Source organism: Apodemus sylvaticus, chromosome 13 (genome assembly GCF_947179515.1).
Source record: "Apodemus sylvaticus chromosome 13, mApoSyl1.1, whole genome shotgun sequence".
Lineage (NCBI taxonomy): Eukaryota > Metazoa > Chordata > Mammalia > Rodentia > Muridae > Apodemus > Apodemus sylvaticus.
In genome coordinates, this window is record NC_067484.1 from 48,030,376 (window position 1) to 48,052,219 (window position 21,844).

Consider the following 21,844-nt stretch of genomic DNA (forward strand, 5'->3'; position numbering starts at 1 on the left):
TTCTTTGTACTACTTTTTAAAAAAGGCATCATAATATCATTTTATGTAAGACCATTCTCTACAAATATAAGTAAAATTATCTTTTTTCTTCCCATCTTGTACAGAATTTATTTTTACCTTGACTTCTGTCTCTACTTTCTCCAATATCAGTGCTTGTAGTTGCAATTGTATCTGCTAAGGCCATCAAAGACATCTGTTCCATCCTGGTGAGCCCTGGTAAACTAGAATGAAGTAAATGGCCAGAAAGAACCTGAGCATGCTCAGGACCAAAGTAAGTTGGACTGTATTGTGAAAGGTCAATAACCCTGGGCTGTATATTTTCTTCATCTGTCTCTAACATGTGATTATCAGACATCAGAACTGAAGTCTGAAAAAGTTCATCATAACTTTCTTTAGATAACTGTTTCGACTTCCTTAAGGAACTTTCATTCCTCGTCTTTTCCAAAGATGAGTAATAGCTGTCATCATCTGCTGCAAGTAAGGCATATAAAGGAAGTGGAGGGACAGAATCTATCTCTGTGTAGTCTCTGTTTTCAGCTTTGTTGAATGCCTGGGGGTCTCTGGTGGTGCTTCCACTAGCACTGATGGTGAGAGATCTAAGGCGGCGTTCATGATTGAATTCAGTTTCATTCAGAGCCACAACTTCCCCAGCAATGCATTTGACAAGATGTGACAAGATGGCCTTGGCTCTCCGGACTTTGCCAAGATCCATGAGTTCCAAAAGCTGCAAGGGATGGTACTGAGGTAAAGTTGGAGAAAGTACATGAGCTGCTTCAAAAAGACCGGAATCTTCCATATCCACTGAAGGGTCAAATATACTTTTCTTTCCACAGATTTTCTGTGCAAGACTGGTCATGGATCGAGTCAGGGTTTTCTTTGGAGGATGTAGTCCAGAACTTGATGAGTTACTTTGTTTTATTAAACTTAGTATAGATGGAGTACTTCCATTGTACGAATCTGATATAACAGGCTCTTGTTTATAAGATGGCTGCCATTGGGAATATACGTGCATTTCACAATCCATTCCTACCACAAGGATGCCATCCCGGACCCATGATAAAGAAACAGGAAAAGGTGGGGCACCTTCTACAGATGAAACCAAGTCCACACTTCGTAACAATACAAATTTAGAAAGAGGTACGATTTTAGTACTGTCCCAGAGAGGAAATGCCTGGTTATCCTTCCCAGTCTGTTCTTGTACCTTGCCAGCCATGGGTCCATACATAAAAAGTTTTGAGCCAATTCCTACAGTTAAGATATGAGAACCATCTTCTCTAGACATCCAATCTAAGTGAACCAAATGCTTTGTGTTTGATGTAATACTTTCTTTACTGACTAAGTATGTCTCCTGTTTATTATAAGCCACTAAATTGCTATCAATACTAATGCCAGAATCCAACACTGTACTTAACTCATCTAAATGAATTGTCTGCTCAAGGATCCAACATGAACCTCCTGTAGACTCACATTCAAAGATACTTACATCCATCACAAATTCCTGAGATCTATTATTACTAGTGGGCTGTTTATAAGCTACTGCTAAACGATTTGTATGTGCACAGCTCACTTCTATAGGCCTGCCAGGTACAGTTATGCTACTGTTGCTCTGAAGTCCATCTTCAATGAGTAATGGCCATTCTTCCCAAACATACACAAGATCTATTTTTCCATTCTTTGATGTAGCTGATTCACCATTTGTTACTCTGCATCGCCAAAATCTTACTTTATCATCTGAGCATGAAGTTGCCAATAAATAAGGAGCACTGCAAACAGGATATATGGAAGATGAACTCAGGTGTCCTAGAAAGAAAATAAACCATTAAAAATTCTGATAATTACTTTTATTTGTCTGTTTTTTGTTTGCTGAGACAGGGCTTGTGTGTGTAACCTTGATTACCCTGGCAGACACTCTGAAGACCAGTTTGTCCTCAAACTCAGAGACCCACCTACTTCTGCCTCCTAAGTACTGGGATTAAAATCATGTGTCACTACTGCCTGGCTTACTTATATTTTCTATGTATTAAAAGTTTGACCTGTTTTGCTGAAAACTTGTTAAAAAACATGAGATGCTAACAACCAGAATTTTAATGATACCAATGAGCTATCTACTATAGGGCTGCCAAGCCAGACAATTTGAGTTTAATTCTTAGAATAGTCATGATAGAAAAAAAGAATCAACTTCCTTAAGCTGTCCTGACATATGTGTTTAAACACAGAGAGACAGACAGACAGAGAGAGAGAGAGAGAGAGAGAGAGAGAGACAGACAGACAGACAGACAGACAGACAGACAGAAAGAGTATGACTGCTGATGTTTACCTAAGTAATAAATGGTCACTTTACAGTTTTTTAAATTTTTTATTAATTATTTGACAAATTGTAAGCTTGTATTATAATACATTCTGATTCTCCCCATCTCCTCATCTCTCTTGTCTTCCTTCTATCACTACCACCCACTCCCCACTCACACTCAGCAGTGTCTTTCCTAGTCTCATGACTTTCAATTTTGTCTTGTGACCATCTAGCGTAAAGAAGGGCAGCTATGTCTCTAGTGGATTAGAATTACCGTTGGAGCCCTTGAAGGCAATGATATCCCCTTTCCTAATATATCAATGGCAGATAGTCCTTCCTTCATCCGTGCTTGACTTGATGACAGATTCATTTATATACAGATCTTGTGCAGGCACCTACACTTGCCATAAATTTGTCTTGCCCAGAAGAATGACATTTTGCAGCCTTCTTACTATCTGCTAGTTTTATATTTACCTCCCCCTTCTCTGAAATTTTCCCTGAGCTTTATGGGGAGAGAATAAATATATTTCTTAGGTTTGAGCACTCATCTACCATTTACTATCAGTACTTGGTGCAGCCATGGGTCTACATTGACCACTAATCAGTAGAAATAAAGACTTCTCTTATTAGTACTGAAAACCACATCAAAACCACATGTTGATGGTGATGGTGATTGGAGTCCCTAGTGGAGAACTGGTAGATATTATTTCAGTAACCTGACAGAGCATTAAGCGGTCTTCTAAATATTTAGTTTATACCCCCAAAGTCTTATGATATTGAAGTAGATTCATAACACTAACTTATTCCTAAGTGAAACTTAATACTTTATCAGACTTAAACAAATTATATATACTATTAGTTTCCCAAAACAGGTTGTCAAATTTAAGGGGATACAGAAAACAACTTCAGGCTTTGGCAGATATAAGATCTCTATTACAGCTACTCAACTCTTCATTGTATAAAATCAAATATATGCAATAGTAGACAAACGGTTATATCTACATACTACCAAATTTATTTGACAAATGTAGATAACACTCTGGGCTGGGGAGATGGCTCAGTTGACTCAGTGCCTGATGCACAAGTACAAGGATCAGAGGTTGAATATCTAGAACCCGTGTAAAAAGTTGAGCATGAAACACACCAGTTAGTAAGCTAATTGAAAAAACCAACTTAAAAGGGATCAAAAGCAATTATCCTACATATGAGAACAATGCCACTCCCAGAATATATAGTCTATTAAATAAAAATGAGAGTGCAAGGTATGGTATATCCCCCATTAGTTACTGCTCAGAAAGGCTTTAGAAGTCTACAAAACAGTACATGATATTGCACTTGATTACCAACCACAACTAAATAGTGTCACTCTATTGCTAAAGACTCTATACACATTGGCTTCAGAATATAGAGAAATCAATCTAAAACTGACCAGGAAAATTCCTCTATGGTGGTGAGCTTGCACAGTATGAGGATGCTATGCAGGATATTGGGTGAGAAAAGACAACTCTGGTCCATGCTTTTCAGAATGTTGAACTACGGGTAAGTAAATGCTTACTGATAGGATTTGAAGTCTGCTACAAAGGAGGAATTTTCACGTGTGGTACAATAATCCTAGTCAAAAAACCATGGGTAGTATCTACTATTATTATTTTACTAAGTGGTAATGTGATTTAATCTTTGTTTATATCTATAACCTAGGCTAATTTAAAGCCTTAACCAAATGTAACATTACAATTCCTTTAAGGTCATTGTCAATTTTTTTAAACTGAATAAAAACAGTTTTAATCCTTTCCAAGAGAATTAAATAAATAAATAAATAAAAAATAAATAAATAAATAAATCTCACACTAGAAAAGCTTTCACCATATTCTTCTTAAACATCTTTTTATTTTTAATATGGCCTCATATAACACATCAGAGCCTAAAATTAGCTATGTAGGCCAGGCTAGCACTAAATTTTGCAGCAATTCTGCTTTCGCCTTCCAGCTGTATGAATTACAGGAATAAACCATATTTGACTACATGTTGCTTTTATGAAATAAAACAAATACCTATTCCCCACATAACTTCTAAATTGGGCCAAATAGTTCTCAAGGATAAGTATCTTTGATTTCTCTATTTTGTTCTTTTACTTTATTTGGAGTTCAACAATGAAGACCTACTGTTCTAGAGAATAAGAGAATTATGTCAATACTGAAATTATCCTTTTTCTAGTTTTAATTCTCCCTACATTGATGTTTTAATATATAGAAGCAGAATATAAAAAAAGAATATCGTTAATAACCCAACTTCTAAAAATTTTACCTTTCACAAAAGTAGGAAACAGAAAAAAAGTTTGTATTTTAAGAAATCAGTTAAAGGAATGAGAAGTAGCAAAAACAAGCAAACAAGCAAACAAACAAATAAAAAAAACCCAAGTAGATACTTTGAGTATGAAAATGAAATAATAAATGATTAAAACCATGGATGCTACAGTGGTAATCTCAGAACAGTAGTTCTCAATCTGTGGGTCACACCCCTTTGGGAGTTATATGACCCTTTCACAGGGGTTGCCAAAAGATCATAAAGAAAACACAGATTACAATTCATAACGGTAACAAGATTACAGTAATGAAATAGCAATAAAATTTTATGGTTGAGGCAACCATACCATGAGGAACTGTATTAAAGGGTTGTAGCATTAGAAGGATTAATAACCACTGTTTTAGAACCTTAGCACACTGACTCTATACCTGTAACCACAAAAATCACCACAGTACTTGTTACTTACATCGGACTTGTTAGTCTCTAACCTAGTGTTTGTGATGAAGTGTCATACTTTCATAAGAATTTGATTATTTAATTAATAGGTGATTGAGAATAGTTTGAAGTTGACCAAAGTCCCTGCACTTGGAAGGCTGAATAAAAAGAATAAGTTAGAGAATTTAAGACCACTTTGAGATACTTCTTTATAAGCAGTACAAAAATTTTATATATTTTATTTTGTATTATTGAAACACAAAGATCAAATACCTGAAATGCTTATTAGGTAAGATCACTGGGCACTAAGCCACTGTGCAAAAATCGCTAACTTTATTGTAACAACTACAGAGGATGCTGCTGCTCCGGGTCTGGAGACTGCATTCTCTTAACTGATGCGCCATCTCTCAACCCCTGGAGATTGCATTCTCAAAATGCAATCTCAACAATGCCTCAGCATAAAGATGATGACTCAGGAACCTTGAACTGTCTATCTTAGCACATGGCTCCAGAAACTACTATAAATACTAAAATAGCTGGCAAATGAGGCAATGATTGTTACCACCTGTAAACTGTCACTTTGTCTGCTGTGATAGTTTTGTCAACTTGCAGGGATTTAGTCACCATGGAAAAAAAGGTCTAGGCAAATTTCAGAGGGAATTTTTTGGTTCCATTAACGGAAGTGGGAGGATCCATTCTGACCTGGCAAAACAATTCCATGCGCTGGTTATGAGACTGAACAAAAGAGTGTGGTGGTTTGAATGAGAATGGCTCATGGAGGTTCGAATATTTGAAATCTTGGTTCCCAGTTGGTAGAACTGTTTGGTAAGAAGAGGCTGTGCTGGAAGAAGTGTCACAGAAGGCGGGGCTGTATGGTTTTCTACAACTTGAGCTAGTTCCAGTGTGCTGTTTCTGTTTCCTGCTTTTCAAGTTGTGAATGCTCAGTTGCTGCTCCAGGCAAGCTGCTGCTTGATGCCCTTCTGCCCTGCCACCCTGCCATGATAAACTCTTAATTCTCTAAAATGTTAAGCCTGATTACATGTTTCCTATGATAAACTGCCTTGATCAATGGTGTTCTATTATGGCAATAGAAAACTAAAGAACACAAAGAGTAAACTGAGCTGAGTAAACAGCAGCATCCACGGATGTTCTGTTTCCTGTGACAGCCAGGACAAGTTCCTGCCAAGATGGTCTACACCTTGGAACTGTGAGCCCAAATAAACCTTTCTTAGGTTGCTTTTTCAGGTATTTACTCAAAGCAGCAAGAAAAGTAAATCAAGTTGCTGACAAATATCACATAACCTAACAACATAGTAAGTCTTCAATATATATTCAAAGTACATACTGCTTTGTATGTACTTCAGAGTGAAGTATAGTATTTACTTTTAAAAGTACTGGTAAGCATTCATGGCTTACAAAGTTGTATTAGTCTCTTTTGATAAATTTTACAAACCTGCTGAAGGCTTAACACTTATTATCTCAACTCCTTCTGGTAAATCCAATTCTTTGCTGTATACCATTTCAGAAGAAAGAGATAACTTGCTGGTACTCTGGAGATTAGCTCTACAAGCCTGGAATTTCTGTGAAAATGGAGATAGAATCTTCTCTGGAGAAGGCGAATAACGTTCTTCTGGTAGCCAACTAGCTTCTGATATTTTTGTGTCTATTCTTTCATCTATAAAACAAAAAACCAAAACCAAAATAAGGGAGGGAATCCTTTATGAATAAGTATTGCAATTGCACTATTAAATAAAGAACTGAAATATAAAAGAAAACATTGTAGACACATTGGTGACAGAAAGAAAGCAAGCTGTTTTACTTTTGGTATATTAAATAAACTATAATTATCAGCAGTATATAAAAATGGTTTCCTCAACAATGGGAAGGAAGACAGGTTCAAGAAAAGATAATAGGAGGAAGAAGAAGAATGGGGGAAAGGAAGGATATGGTCAATTAACTATATACATATATGAAAGGTAATAATAAACCTACTACTTTGAATAATTAATATATAACATTAATATTAATATTACTTGTAAGAATATATATGGTTTGTAAATTGTTTTTCAGTTTAATATATGCAGGATTTTATGAACTATGTAATGAAGCAAAACTAAATATCTTAAAGAAAAAAAGAAGGCCTAATGTTGCCTACTTGTGTATGTATATTTTATTGAAATGCAGGTCTGTCTAAATATATAAAAAACAAAGTACACTTACCCAGTGAGACAGGAATTGACCTTAAGTGTAAATCCCACATGCGTAACAGTGAACGGTTGTCTTGTGTACACTCTATCACAACCAGGTAGAACTTTTCAGAAAATCCGTTACCTGAACTGTCTGTTGACATCAGGAATATTTTTCATTAAGACAGATGGACAAGATGGTATACTTAACAGAATACATCATTAGCACATAAATTTGCATTAATTTGAAATTTTAATTATATACATGCTATGCGTAAATTTCATTTTCAAGATCTAAATTTTAAATGTTGACTTTGACATTTTTTTACCTTAAAATTCCTATTATAATCATTGAATGCGTATTTCTTACCTTAAAATTCCTATTATAATCATTACTATGGAACTGTTCACAGTGAGATATCACACACATCACTGAGGGAGACAGAGACAAACCAATCTCACTGGGTAGTCCTAGTTGGCCTAGAGCTTGTGCTTGCCATACAAGCCTAATGACACGATATTCTAGCATACATGTATAATCTCATTTCTCCTTTATTGAAATAGGAGACTTGTCTGGAAGCTAAGATTCCCGTTAGTATGTAATGTAATGCATCAGCACAAAAAACAAGTGAGACCCTATCTATAAAAGAGAAGGCAAGAACTGAATAAGTTGTGTTTGACCTCAACATGCATGCAGCCTGGCATACCCACACCTGCATTTACACAAGCATGCATATACATGCACAGACCAAAAATCAAAAACAACAAAAGAGAAGGAAAATTTCCTGGTTCACACTATACAGTGTAAACAGCAAAAAAGTCACTGAAATTAGTAACTAAATACATCTTCCTGAAATTATTACAAAACCAATAGGCCATTATTAGTCTCTCAAAACTGTAAAGACATTTACTGAAAGAAAAACACAATTAAGAAGAACACAAACAGCAACAAATCTTAACGAACAATCTAATCCCAGAAGGAAGGATCCAAGAGCAAAAAACAAGTAACACAAAGAACCAAGACAACTTGCCTCTTCCAAAAATTACGAATCCCATATTAAAAATTAAAATAATTTACATGAAATTCTATTATAGAATTCAAAGGATGGTTATTAATAGGATAAAACAAGTCAAGGACTTGAATACATTCCAAGATAATACAACATTTACATAAAATAATGAAATTAATAGAAGATACAAAAATAGAATAAAGATAAAAAATTTAAAACAACCCAAATAAAAAAGATGATAGAAATAGAACACAGAATGGGTCAAATAAGAAGTTCAATAGAAAGCATTCAAGTAGATGGAAGACCAAAGTATGGATACTTTGGTCCATCTTAGAAGGGAGTACAAAATACCTTAGAAGGGGGAGGAGATACAGAGATGGAAGGAAAGGCCATCCAGAGACTGCCCCACCTGGGAATCCATCCCATAAACAGTCACCAAATCCAGATACTACTGTGGATGCCAACAAGTGCTTGCTGATAGGAGCCTAATATAGCTGTCTCCTGAGAGGCTCTGCCAGTACCTGACAAATACAGAGGTGGGTGCCTCCAATCAACCATTGGACTGAGCACAAGGTCCCCAATGGAGGAGCTAGAGAAAGGACTCAAGGAGCTAAAGGGGTTTGCAGCAATATGAAACAATTGGAACAACAATATGAACCAACTAGTACCCCCAGAGCTCCCAGGGACTAAACCACCAACCAAAGACTACACATGGAGGACCCATGGCTCCGGCTCATATGTAGCAGAGGATGGCCTTGTTGGATATCAAAGGAAGGAGAGGCCCTTGGTCCTGTGAAGGTTCAATGCCCCCGAATAGAGGAATGCAGGTCAGGAAAGCAGGAGTGGGTGGGTTGGTGAGCAGGGGGAAGGGGATGGGATAGGGTGGTCTTGGAGGGGAAACCAGAAAAGGAGATAACATTTGTAATGTAAATAAAGAAAATATCTAATTTTTTTTTTTTTTAAAAAAGATGAAAATTTGAAGAGACCCCAAATAAAAAAGATAGAAAACAAAATAAGGTCAATAAGAACTATGGAAAGCCTCATGAACAAAATGATGTGAAGATACACTATCAGGGTAAAAAGACAAAATGGAAGAATCCAATCCTTTAGACAAATGTATGAACCCAACACACAAAAACTCTAGAAATCCATGACATGGCAGACCTACACAATACTGAAACACAAGAGAAGAATTACATGTTAAAAGCATTAAAATATTTTAATAAAAACTATAAAAAAGTTCCAAAATCTAAGGGGGAAAGACCTTACAGACACAAAAGAAACACCGAAAAATAAACAGAAAGGACCAGGAAAGAAAGCCGTATGTCATACTACAACAAATAAAACCCTGAAAGTATATATGCTATTATGAAAAGAATAGCTAAATGACATACAAAGGGAGGCCCATCAGAACAACTGCTGACTTCAATCTTAATCAGAAAATCAGAAAGAGCTTTTGGACTGAATTGTTTAAAAGCTTAAAATACCACAATTGTAAACCTGTCCTAATATACAAAATATTCCACTCAAACACCAAAAAAATACATATTCCTCCTAGCACCCCAATGAGACTCCCCTAAAACAGATAAATCTTAAACCCAAAGTAAGTCTCAACACATGCAGGATAATTCAAACATCTAGTATTTGGTCTGACCACATGAGATAAAGCTAGAAAATTTAAGAGAAAAAATATGAACTCCTGAAGATTAAGCAGCAAGCTACTGAATGATGAAATGGGTCACTGCAAAAATCAAGAAAAACTTCCTGAGATTAAATGAAAATGAAAATGTAACATAGCCAGTGAAAATCAGCTCTAAGATAGGCATTTTAGCTCTCAAGGAAGACTCTAAGAGCCAAAAGTTGGGCAGAACTGCGGCAAAATAGTATCTTCTGGGCATGACAAGACCTCTGCATTCCTGAACAACAGCTATGGCTGCCTGTGTAAGATCTGTATAAGATTATGTCAGTCAACATTCTACCATGAAAGAGAGGAGGGTTAGAAGCACCCATCCTTATTAAAGAGGGACTGAAAGTTAACTGACTTTAGGTGAGGGACTATCAGTAGTCTTGAAGAGTATGACTCCTGGTGGGTCAACCCTTCTCCAGATTGTCCCCAACCTTTGAGCATCTGAGCTACACAAATAAGACTCAGTTCTAAGAAGAAAAAAAAAGGTAAATATGGAAAAAAGTCAAAGGAAATGATGTGGGGAAATATGATAAAAATACATTGTAAACTCTCAAAGTATAAAAAATATTATCTTAAGAAAAAAGGAAGATAATTCTAAGAATCTTAAACCTTTCTATATCAGAGTACTAACTCAAAGGGTAAGTCTGAAAATAAATTTTATTAAAAGAAAAGAGAGGATAAGATCAATCATTCTATTTTTGATCATTATAATAAAAAGAAAAGAATACCCTGATTATAATAGTATTTGTGAAGTACTTTTGTGGATAAAACAAAAGATAAAAATATAACCCCCTAGGTATTTTCTAGAAAACAATAATAATAAAAGCAATATTTTTTAAAAAGTATAATCAGTAAAAATACCCTGAGTATTTTAAGAAATACTAGATCATGTATTTGGTTTTTTTTTTTAATATTTTTATTTTCTATATTCTTTGTTCACATTCCAAATGATCTCCCCTTTCCTGGATCCCCCCTCCACATATGTCCCATAAACCTTCTTCTCTCCATCCCTTCTCCAGTCACCTCCCTTTTTCTCTGTCCTTATAATCCCTTCCCACGCTAGATCAATCCTTTCCAGAATCAGGACCCTCTCCATACTTCTTCATGGGAGTCATTTGTTATGCAATTTGTGCCTTGGGTATTCAGGGCTTCTGGGCTAATTAATATCCACTTATCAGAGATTGCATTCCATGTGTATTCTTTTGTGATTGGGTTACCTCACTTAGGATGATATTTTCCAGATCAAACCATTTGCCTAAAAATTTTGTGAATTCATTGTTTCTAATTGCTGAGTAGTATTCCATTGTGTAAATATACCACATTTTCTGAATCCATTCCTCCTTTGAGGGGCATCTGGGTTCTTTCTAGCTTTGGGCTATTATAAATAAGGCTGCTATGAACATAATGGAGCATGTGTCTTTATTGCATGCTGGGGAATCCTTGGGTATATGCCCAGAAGAGGTATAGCAGGGTCCTCTGGAAGTGTCATGTCCAGTTTTCTGAGGAACCTCCAGACTGATTTCCACAGTGGTTGTACCATCTTACAGCCCCACCAGCAGTGGAGGAGTGTTCCTCTTTCTCCGCATCCTCGCCAACACCTGCTGTCTCCTGAGTTTTTGACCTTAGCCATTCTGACTGGTGTAAGGTGAAATCTCAGGGTTGTTTTGATCTGCATTTCCCTAATGACTAATAATGTTGAGCACTTCTTAAGGTGCCTCTTGGCCATCTGAATTTCTTCAGGTGAAAATTCTTTGTTAAGATCTGTACCCCATTTTTAATAGGGTTATTTGGTTCCCTGGGGTCTAACTTCTTGAGTTCTTTGTATATATTGGATATTAGCCCTCTATCAGATGTGGGGTTGGTGAATATCCTTTCGCAATTTGATGGTTGCCATTTTGTCCTTTTAACAGTGTCCTTTGCCTTACAGAAACTTTGTAATTTTATGAGGTCCCATTTGTCAATTCTTGATCTTAAAGCATAAGCTATTGGTGATCTGTTCAGGAACTTTTCCCCTGTGCCCATGTCCTCTAGGGTCTTCCCCAGTTTCTTTTTTTTCTTTTTCTTTTTTTTTTTATTCGATATATTTTTTATTTACATTTCAAATGATTTCCCCTTTTCTAGCCCCCCACTCCCTGAAAGTCCCGTAAGCCCCCTTCTCTCCCCCTCTCCTCCCACCCAACCCTTCACACTTCCCTGTTCTGGTTTTGCTGAATACTGCTTCACTGAGTCTTTCCAGAACAAGGGGCCACTCCTCCTTTCTTCTTATACCTCATTTGATGTGTGGATTATGTTTTGGGTATTCCAGTTTTCTAGGTTAATATCCACTTATTAGTGAGTGCATACCATGATTCACCTTTTGAGTCTGGGTTACCTCACTTAGTATGATGTTCTCTAGCTCCATCCATTTGCCTAAGAATTTCATGAATTCATTGTTTCTAATGGCTGAATAGTACTCCATTGTGTAGATATACCACATTTTTTGCATCCACTCTTCTGTTGAGGGATACCTGGGTTCTTTCTAGCATCTGGCAATTATAAATAGGGCTGCTATGAACATAGTAGAGCATATATCCTTATTACATGGTGCGGAATCCTCTGGGTATATGCCCAGGAGTGGTATAGCAGGATCTTCTGGAAGTGACTTGCCCAGTTTTTGGAGGAACCGCCAGACTGATTTCCAGAGTGGTTGTACCAATTTGCAACCCCACCAGCAGTGGAGGAGTGTTCCTCTTTCTCCACACCCTCTCCAACACCTGCTGTCTCCTGAATTTTTAATCTTAGCCATCTGACTGGTGTAAGGTGAAATCTCAGGGTTGTTTTGATTTGCATTTCCCTAATGACTAATGAAGTTGAACATTTTTTAAGATGTTTCTCCGCCATCCGAAGTTCTTCAGGTGAGAATTCTTTGTTTAACTCTGTACCCCATTTTTTAATAGGGTTGTTTGGTTTTCTGGAGTCTAACTTCTTGAGTTCTTTATATATATTGGATATTAGCCCTCTATCTGATGTAGGATTGGTGAAGATCTTTTTCCAATTTGTTGGTTGCCGATTTGTCCTCTTGATGGTGTCCTTTGCCTTACAGAAACTTTGTAATTTTATGAGGTCCCATTTGTCAATTCTTGATCTTAGAGCATAGCTAGTGGTGTTCTGTTCAGAAACTTTCTCCCTGTACCGATGTCCTCAAGGGTCTTCCCCAGTTTCTTTTCTATTAGTTTTAGTGTCTGGTTTTACATGGAGGCCCTTGATCCACTTGGAGTGAAGTTTAGTACATGGAGATAAGAATGGATCAATTCGCATTCTTCTGCATGCTGACCTTCACTTGATCCAGCAACATTTGTTGAAAAGGCTATCTTTTTTCCACTGGATGTTTTTGGCTCCTTTGTCGAAGATCAAGTGACCATAGGTGTGTAGATTCATTTCTGGATCTTCAATTCTATTCCATTGGTCCACTTGTCTGTCACTGTGCCAATACCATGCAGTTCTTAACACTATTGCTCTGTAGTATTGCTTGAAGTCAGGGATACTGATTCCCCCAGAATTTCTTTTGTTGTTGAGAATAGTTATAGCTATCCTGGGTTTCTTGTTATTCCAGATGAATTTGAGAATTGCTTTTTCTAACTCTGTGAAGAACTGAGTTGGGATTTTGATGGGGATTGCATTGAATCTGTAGATCGCTTTTTGCAAGATGGCCATTTTAACAATATTAATCCTGCCAATCCACGAGCATGGCAGATTTTTCCATTTTCTGAGGTCTTCTTCGATTTCCTTCTTCAGAGACCTGAATTTCTTGTCATATAGATCTTTCACTTGTTTGGTTAGAGTCACACCAAGATACTTTATATTGTTTGTGGCTATTTTGAAGGGTGTCGTTTCTCTAACTTCTTTCTCAGCCTGCTTATCCTTTGAGTATAGGAAGGCAACTGATTTGCTTGAGTTGATTTTATAACCAGCCACTTTGCTGAAGTTGTTTATCAGCTGTAGGAGTTCTCTGGTGGAGGTTTTCGGGTCACTTAAGTAGATTATCATATCATCTGCAAATAGTGATAATTGTACTTCTTCCTTTCCAATTTGTATCCCCTTGACCTCCTTATGTTGTCTAATTGCTCTAGCTAGAACTTCAAGTACTATATTGAAAAGATATGGAGAGAGAGGACAGCCTTGTCTAGTCCCTGATTTTAGTGGGATTGCTTCAAGTTTCTCTCCATTTAGTTTGATGTTTGCTGTATATTGCTTTAACGATGTTTAGGTATGGGCCTTGAATTCCCGAGACTTTTAGCATGAAAGGATGCTGGATTTTGTTAAATGCTTTTTCTGCATCTAATGAGATGATCATATGGGTTTTTTCTTTGAGTTTGTTTATGTAGTGGATAGCATTGATGGATTTCCTTATATTGAACCATCCCTGCATCCCTGGGATGAAGCCTACTCGATCATGGTGGATGAGTGTTATGATGTGTTCTTGGATTCGGTTGGCAAGAATTTTATTAAGTATTTTTGCATCAATATTCATAAGAGAAATTGGCCTGAAGTTCTCTTTCTTTGTTGGATCTTTGTGTGGTTTTGGTATCAACGTAATTGTGGCTTCATAGAACGAGTTGGGTAGAGTTCCTTCTGTTTCTATTTTGTGAAATAGTTTGAAGAGTATTGGTGTTAGGTCTTCTATGAAGGTCTGATAGAACTTGCACTGAAGCCATCTGGTCCCGTGCTTTTTGTGGTTGGGAGACTTTCTATGACCCTTTTTATTTCTTCAGGTGTTACGGGCCCCTTTATTCCCCTCAGTTTTAGCAAATGGCCAGGATGTCCAGAAGTATAATGCCACATGAAAAAGGTGTACTTTTACTGTTCATGAAAGCTGGGGGAATACCATGAAACATTAACTGAAACCACAGTAAGAAACTACACCAAGGTTGAAGTGCAGAGCCCTAAGGAATGCTTTTCAGAAGAGAAGTGAGAAACAACATACTTGTAAGGAAAAAAGCTCAAACCAATAAATAATGTAGTTAATGTTATCTGAGACTTAAAAACTGACTTGACTGACGTAGTGTAATTGCTTACTTTGGATTTTAGTCTTCAGAAAAACATTACCTAATTTTGTCTACCTCTGTAATTAGATTGATAACCAAGACTTTTATCTCTATTTTCTCAGTTTTCCTTCATGCAAGATAACAATAAGGTTACGTGGTAAAATTTAATTGAAAGTTAAATTTTATTAATAGACATTTATATTAAGACACTGTTTAATGACATTACAATTTTAACTATTTATTTAAATTATGGGCTTCTGGAAAGCCAGGTGTCTACACTATTCAAATCAGTAATACATCCATGTAAAGAGCATTCACTCACTCACTCACTCACTCACTCACTCACTCACTCACTCGCATGGTAATAATAGACTCTATCTATTGTGTTTTTAAAGTAACATGTGACTGAGCTGGGGGTATGGCTCAATCTTAGCTTAACTTGTTCAATCACCAGCTCAGTTAAAAACCAGTCTTGGAAGGAGATAAGACAGCAGGGGGGAACTAAGAGTAAAGTAACATACAACTGAGCAACAGTCAATTGCTTCGATTTGTGGTGTTTCGGATTTTTTGTCGTTTTTTCAATTTCCTTGTTAAGAGTAAAAAGATAAGCCAGGAGAAGGCCTGTATGTCTGTATTCAAGATATTCAGGAGGCTAAGGCAAGACGATACCTTGAGCATGGGATTTAAGGCCAGGCTAGGCTACTTAATTAGACCATATAAATATGAATATAAATTCATACAAAGAAGAAAAAGATAGCAGTATGTATGATAAAATTATCAACCTGAAATACAGCTTGAGGTGTATTAGTTCATCTTTATTAACTATATAAGCTCTGTAATACTTCTCATCATATCAAAATTCTTCCTTACCTGAATCCAATAAAATGTTATCTATTCCCAGGCGTTTCTTCTCAAGGTTATTCAAAATGAAGTCTTCTTGAAAAACATGAAGCAACTGGGTTTTTCTGCCATGCTTAGGTAAATAAATACAAGGTAAGTTGACAGACAGATCACTTACTTAATGATAAATAGCAGAATAATAATACTTACAAGCTTGGTAATAGAATCTAATGCAATAATGCATCCTGGTCTAGCTGTTGATTGCTGACTGACGATGTTAAACACTTCACCAACATATTTCTGTTAAAAAAAATTATTTAATTAAAAAAACTAAAAACAAAATTTCATTAAAGTAAATCATGAACTCAAGTAGTATAAATATAGTATCTTTCATGTACAAACAATATTAGATTTTACCTTAATAGAAATTACACAGAAATGATTCGAATACAGCTCAGTAGGTACACAGGAAAAAGGGAAACACTTGGTAAGCTTAGGGAGAAATATTTTATATCAAACAAAGTGAAAGACTGTCTTCAACTTCTTAATACACTATAAGCAATGCTTTTAAAACATTAATTTTTCAGAATAATTTATTTATTTATTTTGCTTTGGTATTGGGAATGAAACCCAAGGCCTAGTAAACATATGTTGTCTCACGAGCTACATCCTCTGACTAAGAGTTTCCTTATTAGGATTAGGCCATCATTAGGATAGTTTCTCTACCATAATAACATTCTACTTGAATTTCAAGTAATTTTTTGTGTGTGTGTTAATGGGACTGACTTTAGAACTCAATATGCAAAACAGGCTGGCTTGGAAATCACAGAAATCTGTCTGTCTCTGCCTCCTGAGTGCTGGGATTGAAGGGATGTGCCACCATGCCTAGACTCAGATACTTGTATCTTCAGTTCACACTTTGCTTTAAAATTCAAAGGACACTTTATTGAACCTCTTGGATATCAAACAGGTTCAAATGAGTATGTCTAAAGCAAGGCTCTTAAATTCTCCTACCCTTCCAAATCTGCTAGTCCTACATTCTTCCTTATTTCAACCATAGCAATTCTACTTTATGTTAAGCTGACATAGAATTATGAGTCATTTTTTTTTCCTCACACCCAAAATCCTGTCCGATCCTAACTATTCACATTCAAACTACATTTAACACTTGAGAATTTTTCAGTGTTTCTAACATAATACTCATTACTATTCTTGGTTCCTTAACTTTTCTTCTGGACTAATTTTTAAATTAGCCTCCCCAATTCTACTTCTTTGCACAGTGGGACTTCAATCATCAGAGTAACTTATTTTTTAAAAAATCTACGTCAAATCATTATCACATGAGCATAATTTTCAATGGTTTCCATGTCATTTTAGGCAAAAGTCCAATAGACTATAAGGCCTCCTCCAAAGGATCTGACCAGGCTAACTCTGCTTCTCTCTCTGACTACCCTACTTTATTTATTGCACATGACCTCTGCAGTGTTTTGTTATACAACTACATGTTTTGGATACAGGGTCCATGAACAGGCCAGTCTTCTTTCGGGATCACTCTTCCTGTAGCCACATGTCTATCTTATTCAATTCCTTCATGTGTTTTCTATAAAGCTTTCCCTTGAACACCAATGTAAGGGATCCCTATTTCTTTTGCAACACTGTTTCTCTCCACAGTGCTTATTAGCTAGTTCCCTCCCACCAGGTATCTTGCTTCACCAAAATGAGCTTTCTAGTATCAGTTCCTGGCTTTTTACAAATTTCCAGGAGTTAAGAAAATGTTTAACAAATAAGAGACCCTCAATAAATGTCTCTTTTTTACTAAAGCAATGTATGTGTGTAACATATATACTCTTATGCTTTGCAAAATATTGTGTTTTATAAAATTATACTTTAAAAAACGTCAGATGACCATGATAAAGCAACAACTCTACTACTTTTACATACTGGGCATTAAAAACTAACTATTGGGAACTTAGGCTAAATCACCTAAGCAGGGAGCTTAAGCACAGTCTGCCTCAGGAGATATTTAAAAACACGAATAAGCCTAACATGATGGCAAATGCCTATAACAGGAGCACACAGGAGACAGAAGCAAAAAAAGCTGTGTGTTCAAGGCTAACCTTTGTCTAAAAATATGTTTTTCTTTTCATAAAGTCAAGTAACCAACCCAAACAGAAAAACGAAACAAAACAAAACCCAGCTAAACAGTAGAACTGAACAATGCAGAAATATTCTCTTAGTGGAGGGCTCAGTAAATACAGACAGTAAGCTTCCACTGGTTAGGCTTAGGAAGAAGTGGGTCTCTAGCATGGTAAACGTACTAACACTGACATTTGAAAGAATTCCTTGAGCTGCAACCAAGTCAAAGGCTTTTTCTTCTCAAGTTTAAAGTTCTACTCTTGTTATTGTAGCTCCTTTTAACTATAGAGAAACCAATAGGTTCTACAGTTGGTAGTCCCCTTCTATCTTTGAGTAAAAAAGCATATAGCTAGACTTGGGGGAGGGATGGAGGAAGAGGCTGGGACTTGAACTCATGGACTACAGGCTTGTTGGCATACATGCTCAACCAGGTTAACTTTATGCTTTTCTCTTTGACTACTCTTATTTTATTGCACCATGACCTCCTTGGTGTTTTATTATACAACCAATATGTTTGGTTGTAGGATTCTTGAGTATAAAACAACAACAATAATAAGGAGCTCAACTCCAGCCTAGAAATAATGAAGGAAAGGGCTTAACTTAAAATCACTATACAAGTACAAGATGAATATTTAAAAAAAATAAAAAGAAGTAACAAAATACACTTATCTGTCACAAATTATAGGCCACAATTCTAGAACAGGTCAAGCAAGTACAGATTAAGTATCTAAAAACATCATAAAGCTTGTACTCACAGAAATTTCAGGGTTGGAAAGCTCATATAAAAGTTTCTTGGCATCAATAACTGCTTCGTATAACCTCAGATATTGTCCATCACTAGCTACAAAGCATGCACTAGGAGAGTTGCAGTATGCACCTATAAAGTATTTAAAAACATTTAAAATATAACCTTTCAGTAGTTATCTAAAAATCTAAATCACTAAAATGGACATCAGTGTGCTTACCTAGACAGTAACTGGGTATGAGAGTAGGGAGCCATGCCACATTGGAAAAGGCAGAAACATGAAGAGAATTAATCCGAGCAAGTTCAGATACTCCTCCAGAAAAAGATAGTGGTCCAACTGGATCAACCCTCCAAAGAATAAGCTCACTATAAATTGCATTGGGATCTTGAAATGCCATATCAACATTGCTTTTATTTTGCTGTGTCAAGGAACATTCTTCAATATTTACAGTGTCATGAGCTTGCTTTTGGTTACCAACATTTGGTGTCCTTAATGCATTATGGTGTGATGTTGTCAGTAATAAAGGTAATACCGAGTGGCAAGCTAAATCATTAAGATGAAATCGATGACCACAATATCTGGATTTGTGAGAAATACTAAGTACTGTAGAAAAAGCAGATTCCTCAGCAAAACTAACCAGCCACTGATTCAAAGAACCATCATCATGCTTTGAAATCATCATAACATTAGGGGTAAAAATACTTAATTTTAAGTTATTCGATGATTTACTGTGACCAGAGGAGATAAGCATTGATGTGGAACGAGTGAGGCCAGTAGGTTTCTGTTTTCCTTGTTGAATGGCCAAGTCAACATTCTTGGTACAGGCATACATTACTATGCTTTTACAAAGAGAGTTTGCATCACCTGTGGGGAAAGCTACAGGAATTCTGGAAACAAAGGACACCTAGAATTAAGAAAGTGGGTATTAGAACATATAATTACATAAAAACATGTTAGAAAAAGTCTCCACATAAAAAAAGAAGTAACTCATCATAAATGATTAACAGTACCTGAACTTGACGAAACATACCAGGCTGGTATTCATCCAGCCAATCTACATGCCAAACTAGTAAAGACCCATCCATGGGATGAATACTGAAAAGCATGTCTGCATTTTTACTCCACTCAGACAGAAGCACTTCAATCTGATGATCGATGGCAGCTGATGATAATGGTGTAAAACTTGAACTTGGTAACATTTTGTCTTCATCCAATTCCTTCTTTTCATGATTTATTTTTAAATCATCAACACCATCATCCATTTCTATAAGAGTTCATGAACCAATAAAATTATCATTACAAATTAAAACAGAGCTTTCTAAATAAATCCAAAGAGAAAAAAAATACTTTTTGTATTAACAAGAAATAAGATCAATGAAGTGAACTTAGTAATCAGACAGCTAGCAATACACAAAGATATACACAAACATGTATATCTTTACCTCTTTCAAAAAGCCCCGACCCAATTCCCTCTCAACTCCTGGATGAGGAATATTAAAAGAGGCAATTACCAATTTTTTGATCAAATTTAAATGAAAAATAAGTAAAAGCTTACAAATTGGCTAGAAAATGAGACCACTTGGGGCTCTGTGATTTTCTCTTGCCAGTGTAATCCGAGTGGAAGTGGTATCTATCAGTTCTGAGCCAAGCCAGAGAGAAAACACCTGTACCATCTCCATGCCCACTTCCTTCTCCACATCCAAGCGAGGATGAATACAAAGTAGTCTAAAGCCCTATGTACAAAGCACTGTGATATTAGTGGTACAGTGGTAAGCATAACTGAGTTCTTCATTCATACAGTGTTTCTCAACTCAAATGTACATATAAATCAATTATATTGAAGGTGCAATTCAAGAAAGTAGTTGTGCAGTGTATGAGATAATGTATTTGATGTCATTAATAAATACATAATTCATAAAGTCTCAAGAACTTATAGGCTGACAAATCCAAAAGAATAGAAAGCTCTGAAAAAAAAAAGTGATGAGAGCAAGATTATCTATACCCAGTTATCATGAGCTAGTCCACATTTACATTATGACATAAGGACCTTGGGAAATTATTTCTTACAATAAATAGTTTTATCCTCATAAAAACTACTTATTTTGGACTGCAAATTTAAAATTTCATCCTACTTAACTCTTTACCTTCATCAGATTTTACATCTGCCTGAATAGAGTCTTCTACACTGGCCTCAGATGAGGGCTGTTCAAAACTTTTTCTAAGTTGCTGTAAGAAGACTTCCATGGACAAAGTAAAATGCAACTCTTTATTGTTTAACCAGTGTACCACAAAAGGTCCACACTTCTCTTCATTTTCACTTAAACTCAAAGAGGTAATAGATGGAAGAAGTGGGATATCTATGAAGAAAAACAAATGACAAAATTAAAATTTTGAACCTCTATAACATAGTATACACAATTATATTTTCATTATTGACATTATACTTACCTTTTATTTGAGAAAAATTTCTCTAGTTTTAAATATTACTTGAAAGTTATTTTACAACCAGAAATTGGAAACAGTCTAGATGTCTATCAACTGATAAATGCATAATGAAAATGTTGTACACTTATACAACAGAATATTATTCAGCGATTTAATAAAATAAATTTTCAGGTAAATGGATGAAGCTAGAAAAATATGCTGAGTGGGGTAATCCAGACCCCAAAGAGTAAACATTGCATGTTTTTCTCAAATATGTGGATGTTAGCTTTTAGGTATTTTGACATATGTGTTATAATCAAATAACCACAGACATTAGAAACTAGTAAGGAACCTGGGGGAAGAAAAAGATCTCTCAAGGAAGGGGAAATAAAATATAGGAGATCCTTCGATAGAAGGTTAAGCGCTCTAAGCATAAGAGTAGGCAGAAAGATTTTAAGAGCCAAAGATAAAGGATAACACCAAAGAATCAGTGTCTTCCAGACACAACAGGATTGATGCTCATATGAACCCAGAGACTGGCAGCACACACAAGATCTGCAACATTCAAGGCAGATGGGGTCCCAGGCCTGAGAGGGGGAAAATGGATACAAAGTCCCAGCTCTAACAATTACTTAGTGGCCTGCAGAGGGAAAATCAGTTTTCTACAAGGGAATGCCACTGGATAAAACAAGTACATTCCAGAGCATGCCCCATACCCAGAAGTAACTGGCCAACACTAAACAGACTCCATGATCAGATTTT

At 36.2% G+C, this 21,844-nt stretch overlaps 1 protein-coding gene across 6 annotated transcripts in view; it reads right to left on the reverse strand.

Moving 5' to 3' along the window:
• The window catches only part of Dmxl1 (Dmx like 1), a 158,013-nt gene that overhangs the window by 98,442 nt on the left and 37,727 nt on the right, over window positions 1–21,844 (reverse strand). For all 6 annotated transcript variants that reach the window (XM_052155925.1, XM_052155921.1, XM_052155924.1 and 3 more), the window contains exons 10-18: window positions 20,803–21,015; window positions 19,669–19,922; window positions 18,878–19,562; window positions 18,668–18,789; window positions 15,987–16,076; window positions 15,807–15,909; window positions 7,250–7,369; window positions 6,483–6,704; window positions 118–1,800 (exon numbers count right to left, since the gene is read on the reverse strand). In XM_052155925.1, the coding sequence (XP_052011885.1) occupies window positions 118–1,800; window positions 6,483–6,704; window positions 7,250–7,369; window positions 15,807–15,909; window positions 15,987–16,076; window positions 18,668–18,789; window positions 18,878–19,562; window positions 19,669–19,922; window positions 20,803–21,015 (3,492 nt within the window). The remainder of the gene's footprint in view (window positions 1–117; window positions 1,801–6,482; window positions 6,705–7,249; window positions 7,370–15,806; window positions 15,910–15,986; window positions 16,077–18,667; window positions 18,790–18,877; window positions 19,563–19,668; window positions 19,923–20,802; window positions 21,016–21,844) is intronic.